General features: G+C 36.3%; 1 protein-coding gene and 1 long non-coding RNA gene across 3 annotated transcripts; both read left to right on the forward strand.

The window, feature by feature from the left end:
• On the forward strand, positions 1-1481 carry LOC130591604 (uncharacterized). Of its 2 annotated transcripts, XR_008969441.1 has the most exons (5): positions 1-254; positions 343-425; positions 1158-1177; positions 1263-1320; positions 1414-1481. It is a non-coding gene; the product is annotated as an uncharacterized LOC130591604 (long non-coding RNA). The 2 variants fall into 2 exon arrangements; XR_008969440.1 differs by lacking the exon at positions 1158-1177.
• A 296-nt stretch (positions 1482-1777) lies between these two features.
• LOC104893768 (tubulin beta-1 chain-like) lies at positions 1778-5201 on the forward strand. The gene is made up of 4 exons (XM_048644602.2): positions 1778-1887; positions 2015-2084; positions 2716-2984; positions 4965-5201. The coding sequence occupies exons 1-4, from the start codon at positions 1828-1830 to the stop codon at positions 5019-5021; spliced, it is 456 nt and encodes a 151-aa protein (XP_048500559.2). The 5' UTR covers positions 1778-1827; the 3' UTR covers positions 5022-5201.
• The last annotated feature ends 1746 nt before the right edge of the window (positions 5202-6947 follow it).

Raw genomic sequence — 6947 nt, forward strand, 5'->3', positions numbered from 1 at the left:
TTGCAAATTCCCGCCTATCCTCGATGCTTAAAGGCGTCGTCAAGATGCTTCGTTGCTTTTAGGCGTCGTTCAGGACACGTGCAGTGCATGTGTTATATTAAATAGCGCATCACCTTAGGAATGTTGTATAAGAAGCAAAACCGCCTCTCTAACTTCCCACTTCAGTACTCCACGCACACTAACCCTAATTCTTCACAATTCAATCTCAGTCTCAAATCTAGCATAATTCACTCTTCAGTTCGTGCGCCCAGCAGGTATGTCTCCGATTCTTACCGTATTTTTTTTTTGTTTTTCATTTCTTCGATTTATTCATTAAATTGTTCATCTTCAACCTCCTATCAGTCTTAAAGCAATTGCGAAGATTTTCGCGAAATTGAAATATTTGACAACGAATTTCTAGAAATTTCAATACAAGTCGTCAGCAGGTTTGTCTCGAATGATTGCCTTTTTTCTGCAATTCTGTAACATTCTCATCCGATTTTCTAATTTCCATAAAAATTCTGCAATTTGACATCGAACTTCCTTGAAATTTCCATGGAAGCTGCACACATTACACAATTCGACAACGAAATTATTTTTTGCTAGATCTTATTAAGTAGTTAGCGTTTTAAGGCTTCAATTGGTGCGAAGATCTGTGAAAATCTTTCTGGGTTCTCTTTGTTTCTATTGGAATTTCTCTAGACCCGTGTTATAAATTTTGTTTGGAATATCTGAGTCTTATTTGGTCATTAATTGCTCAATTAAGCCTTCGATTATTACAAATTTGCATTATTAGTTTAAAGTTGCGTAATTAACCCTTCAATTAGTATGGCAAGAGGAGTTGATAAATATCAAATAATAGTATAACTTCAACTTATCATGAAAGATTTGTTATTACACTCCTGAGATGATCAAACCCCTATCGCTGGAAGCTAACGAAGTGCCTGGTACAGGTGTTTGATGTTTCTAAGAAGTCTTTGCAGCTATTAGTCTTTAAAATAGATTTAGGCTCTCAGGTGCTTATGAAGATTTTGATTGTTAGGGTCAGTCATTTACATCATTAGGGAGCTGTAATAGATTAATTGTGGTCTTGGGAATAAGTGTCAGCCCTCATTACTTTGGATCAATGTTGACTGTTGGAGGATTATTAGGCTCATTAGTTTGTGGTAAACTTACAGATTACATTGGTCGTCGAGGAGTGAGTGGTTCGTTTCCCTATTTTGAATCATGAATAGTTCTATAATGGAGCTTAAACTCACAAATAATGGGTCATTTTGGTGCAGACTATGGGGTTATCTGACACTCTACCTCAGTGGATGGCTTTTAATAGCATTTTCTAAGGTTTTCCTCTTGACAAATTGATCAAGATCATCATTTTAACACTTCTAATTATTATTATCTCGAAATCTGACTTTCTGTTGCTAAATTTTGAAGGGTGCTTGGTCTCTTGATATTGGTAGACTAGCTGTTGGTTGTGCTATGGGGAATACTGTTTATGTGGTAAGTATCTGCGAGTAAATATTTTAATAGTTAATACTCTATCTAAGGTTTTTTAGGGGCTCGTTCGTTGTCGTTTTCTATTTCTAGTTTTCAGTTTTTTTGAAAACCAAAACTAAAACTTTGAAAACCAGAAAAAGTAGTTTCCAGCTTTTAGTTTTCAGTTTTCAACATTGACATGTTTACTATAAATATGACTAATTTTAAGTTTATTATCCCCCTTATATCATATGACTTTTATATTCATAAAATCAAAAACTGGAAACTTACTGTGATGCCGAACGGGGCCTAAGTTATCTGATTTTGAGATGACAATATGAATCGATCAATTTCTTTACAATACAGGTTCCTATGTACATAGCAGAAATTACTCCAAAGAACCTTCGGGGAGGGTCTGTGCTTCTCCATCAGGTAAAGATAATAGACTTTGTTTACTGCGCTAAATCATTGTTTATTTCTTAATAATTCTATGAGGCAACTAATTATGAATATGAATATGAATATGAATATGAATATATCTCCATATCTTCCAGTTCATGTTATGTTGTGGAATAGCACTAGTTTAATTTTAGGACTTGTGACAACCTGGCGTGTCTTATCTTTGATAGGTAACTCATTCTTTCCCTTTTATCTGTTTGATTAAATATTAAACTTTGGTCATTTCTAAATCCCAGATTCATCAGAATATTTCAGCTAATGTATCATATGTTTAATGTTTCAGGTGCTTTCCCGTGCATCATACAGTTGTTCGGCTTATTTTTCATTCAGCTAAGATCCTTTTAGATTCAGGCTTTTGAATCAGCTTTTGAGTCATTTCTGAATACTTGCTCTTTTGTTAGACCATTATATGTTTGTCCTTCTCAATGGTGGCAATATGCTGCTTTTTCTCTTTATGACCTTCAATTCCCTTGCCTCATGGCCAGAGTTCAGAGTTGCTCACCATTTTTGCGAAGAGTTGTTGTCTTTGTTTGCCGTCATGTGCTTGCCATTAACGTGCAAAGGCTTGCGTTGACTGCCTTACCCCCATCTTGGAGTATTACAGTCTATTAGCTTATATTGATTGCTATCTTGAATTATTCTTATGGTTCATGTCGCAAGTTGGCTTCCCTGATCTTAGTAACATTGTAAATATTGAAATGATATTCCAAATTGCTGATTGTAACTTGATTTTGTGCTGTCACGTTGTTTTCCTTGTGTCTCATGTAAGGCTGTGAAATTGACAAACTGTTTTGCTTGCAGTTGGTGATCTGAACCATTTGATCTCTGCTACCGTGAGTGGTGTGACCTGCTGCCTGAGGTTCCCTGGTCAGCTGAACTCTGATCTTCGCAAACTTGCAGTTAACCTCATCCCCTTTCCTCGTCTTCACTTCTTCATGGTCGGGTTTGCTCCACTCACTTCTCGTGGGTCCCAGCAATACCGTGCTCTCGAACAAACCATAAGTCCATTACTGATTTACCATCAGTGCCAGACCCTTGGCTCTATCACAGCCATGTGCCACCATCCCAAGGTGATGTCTTTAGTTTTCGCAAGTATAAAGGTTGCATGTTTTTTTGCCAGAGATGTGATATTAACAGTGACAATTCTTCCATAAGATAAGACTACTTTTAAAGGTGGTTGCAGGTCCTGAACAAGCAATGCGACCATTACTAATGGACAGAACTAGGATAAATTGATCACATGGCATGAATTCGAAAATATGCACTTTTTCCCACTTTAATAATATATGAAATCTACTTGAACATAGCATAAGCTCTAAAGCATGTAATTTACTCCATGACAACAAGTGAAAGGAAGTGTAAGATTGGAACATTGCAAGCTGCTATATGAGAGGAAAAATTTGAACAACCTTCCACTAGTAGAATAAATGCTATTTGCTGCGGTGGTATTGCTGCGATTTTACCCATACGCAGCAATATATGACGTAAAAAGAAAAGGTAAAAGATAAATAAAGATATTGCTGCGGTTTTGGTCTGAAACCGCAGCAATATGGAATCAAAAGGAAATTTTTTGAAAAAAAGTTGACTATTTGACCAGAAATATTGCTGCGGTTTTTGGGAAAAACCGCAGCAATATATTAAAATAATATTTTAATATATTATTGCGGTTTTTATGAACAACCGCAGCAATATCATTAAAAAATATTAAAAACAAAAGTATATATAAAACATGCGGGTCACTAGTAGGGTTTTTATTAGCGTCCTCTCGCCTCTCCTCTAACCCTCAGCATCCTCTCTCCTCTAACCCTCAGCGTCCTCTCGCCTCTCCTCACTCCTCTCTCCTCTCTCCTCACCTCTCCGGTCGTTTCTCTCAACCCTCACTCTCTCCTCTCAAACCCTCACTCTCTCTCGCTCCAGATCTACTCATCGCCACCCTCGATTTATTCGTTCACTCCCGCAACAAATCTACCCTCTCGCTCCAGTTCGTTCACTCTCCTCGTCGGTCCAGTTCGTTCACTCTCCTCGTCGCTCCAGTTCGCAACAAACCACTTGATGTTAAATATGATTTGTTCGTCCACCCTCGATTTGTTCGTCTTCTTTCTCAACGAGTTCAGATCTGGGTCGCTCTCGGTTGGTTAGTTGTCGGCGACAACTCTTCGCACGCGCATCGAAGTTTCTGTTGGTGGCCGGCGACAAGGACGACGTGCGGATGGTGGCCGGCTTTTTAAATTTATTTTGTTTCCTTTATTTCTTGGATTTGTTTGATTTTAACACTCGTTTTTTGGGTTTCATACTTTCTGTTTTTTAGCTTTCATTCGTTTTTTGGGTTCTGTATTTTTTTTTTCCTTTTTCCGTTTCTTTCGTTGTTTTAGATTTGTGGAATTTTTATTTTAGGATTTTTTAATATAGTTTTTGTTTTTTTTCTTTTAGTAATAGTCATTGTAATTAAAATTTAAGTTGTCATAAGATCTAATAAACAAATTTATTTTCATCCTTCATTTTGAGATATTGTGCACATTGAACTTGCGTAAATTCATATGCGTATTTTGTGAATAATGGATTGGTTTGTTGTCTGATTTTAATTTTTCATATGGGATTGCAAAATGTCAAAAAAAAAAAATTTTTTTTTGGTTACCAAGACCTATTGCTGCGGTTTTGGGCCCAAAACCGCAACAATAGTTTGACATATTGCTGCGGTTTTGGCCCAAAACCGCAGCAATACTCTATGTTAAATATGTAATACATAAAAATATTGCTGCGGTTTGGCCTAAAAAACCGCAGCAATATTGGTATATATTGCTGCGGTTTAAAACCGCAGCAATATTATTAATACCTATTGCTGCCCCCTTAATTGCTGCGCGCCCAAAACCGCAGCAATATGGCACTTTTTAACCGCAGCAAATAGCATTTATTCTACTAGTGTTCTGTAAATTATGAACATTATAGTGTTCGTCTTTCTAGTCTAAATTATTTTATGCTTGTGTTACCTTTTTTTGGGATATATTACATGTGCTAATTATAATTTTGGTCTTATTTTTCAACTTTTGAAGGTACTCAAAAATAATAATAAAAGTCCAACAGATCAAGAACAAGAGGACACTACTTGAGGCTTCAAATTGACTACCATCATTGTTTTGCTAGATCTTAGTATTATTAGTTAGTTTTGTAAGGCTACATGCAACTACATTTTTAGTGTGTTTTAATTTTGTGGTATTTTTAGTAACATATTAGTTATGAAGTATTATTGATGAACGTGTGTAGGAATTTTAATTGTGCGAACTACGTTTATGATTTATGATTACATATTGTTCGAAGTATTTTTATGTAATCTTCAAGCTTCATTGTTGACTTTATATTCTAAATTACTATATATTATATTATTACTGTATTATTATATATAATTATTTGTTAATTAATTATGAAAAAAGTACCAAAAGAGTCCATACAAAATCTAGACGCTTTTCCTTGTCAAGAACTTATGACAAATATAAGATTAATTTTCCAGCCAAATTTCTCTCAACACTAAAAAGCGTCGTGACTAATTATAGTCGACAAAAAGCGTCTCGAATTAGGACACTTTAAAGCGTCTATAAATTAATTGATGGCACCCCACTAACCAATGTGGCGACGGCTATACGGGTAAGGGAGACGCTTTTTGGTGATGCCAATGGCGACGCTTTTTGGTGACGCGAATTGCCGACTGATTCTGCTCGACGCTTTTTGGCAGCGTCGACAGCAAATTTCGCGACGCTTTTAAGCGTTGCCAAATGGGTTAAAAAGTGTCACGATAACACTCCTTTTGTAGTAGTGACTCTGTGCATTAGACTTAAGAAATTAATTGTAACCCCCCATAATTTTAAAGGATTTTATAAATATATTTTAGTATTTATATATTTATATTTAGTATTTATATATTTATATTTAAACATAAGTTAGTTTTAAATGATTTGATTATTTAAAGAAGGTTGACTATTTTAAAAGTCAAAAGGATTTAAGAAAGTTAAAAATATTTTATTTAGGCATGTTTTGAAAAAGGTTTGAAATACGAATTTGATTTGGAAAAGAAGTCTAAGTGGGCTTGAGAAACCCAAATTCTAAGTAGATTAGGGGAAAGGAGTTGCATTGATGTTAGGAGTTCTAATTTTTTTTATCCTATTCATCATCAAGATTTGTTTATTATTGTTAGATTGAAGTTTTAATCATTAAAGTATGGATTTTTAGGGTGTTAATTATTAGAAAACCATAGTAGTATGTTGTATATGAGATTGTTTTAAATTATGAATTTAAGCATATTTACATATGTTTAAAGAGGATTTTATGATTTTATAAGTTGCTGAAATTTCTTTTTTTTTTTGGACAAAGGGGGAAAAACCAGAAATTACAAACTAATAGTGGTGAATTACGAACAAGTTCTAGCACATTGTTGAGTTATATCATGCGCTCCTTGAAGTTGTTGGCGATTCAACTTTAAGAGAAAATGTAACACCCCGACCCATACGGAGTCGAGTATATTGTCACCAATGCGCATCCAGGGCCAACAACTGTCCTCAATAACCAACACAAGTTCTTCCGGCGCATTTTGTCCTCACTCATGCGCACCCTGAGAAACTTCCCAGGAGGTCACCCATCCCTGAACTACTCCCAGCCAAGCACGCTTAATTGTGGAGTAACTAAGGAAATAAGCTCCCTAAAAGAAAGATGCATCCTGTTAGAATGAGTAGCTTGCTAAATCCCTTTAAAGCAATCATGAGGGGTATTACATACACCCCCACTTGAGAACAGCAACGCCCTCGTTGCGCTTGAGGACTCCACATATTCGACCACAACGACCTGTGGGTCGCCCCCAGCCTGGAAACTGATGGCCGGAAACTCCAGATATTTGGTCTTGACTACCTCTGGGTCGTTCCATATGACAATGCAGCCCCAGAATCCTCCCCCACTAGGCGCTTGAGGACTCCTAATATTCAGCATGACGGCCTTAGGGTCGCCCCAACACACGGTCGTAACCTGGCTCTGATACCATTTGTAACACC

The sequence above is a fragment of the Beta vulgaris genome, chromosome 5 (genome assembly GCF_026745355.1).
Source record: "Beta vulgaris subsp. vulgaris cultivar EL10 chromosome 5, EL10.2, whole genome shotgun sequence".
NCBI lineage: Eukaryota > Viridiplantae > Streptophyta > Magnoliopsida > Caryophyllales > Amaranthaceae > Beta > Beta vulgaris.

Bases quoted from the DNA above. Each gene is read 5' to 3' on its own strand.
- LOC104893768 (XM_048644602.2), top strand. From the start codon at position 1,828: ATGTACATAGCAGAAATTACTCCAAAGAACCTTCGGGGAGGGTCTGTG. The intron at 1,888-2,014 runs GTAAAGATAATA...CTTCCAGTTCAT, and splicing joins GGTCTGTGCTTCTCCATCAG to GTTATGTTGTGGAATAGCAC. The intron at 2,985-4,964 runs GTGATGTCTTTA...CAACTTTTGAAG, and splicing joins CCATGTGCCACCATCCCAAG to GTACTCAAAAATAATAATAA.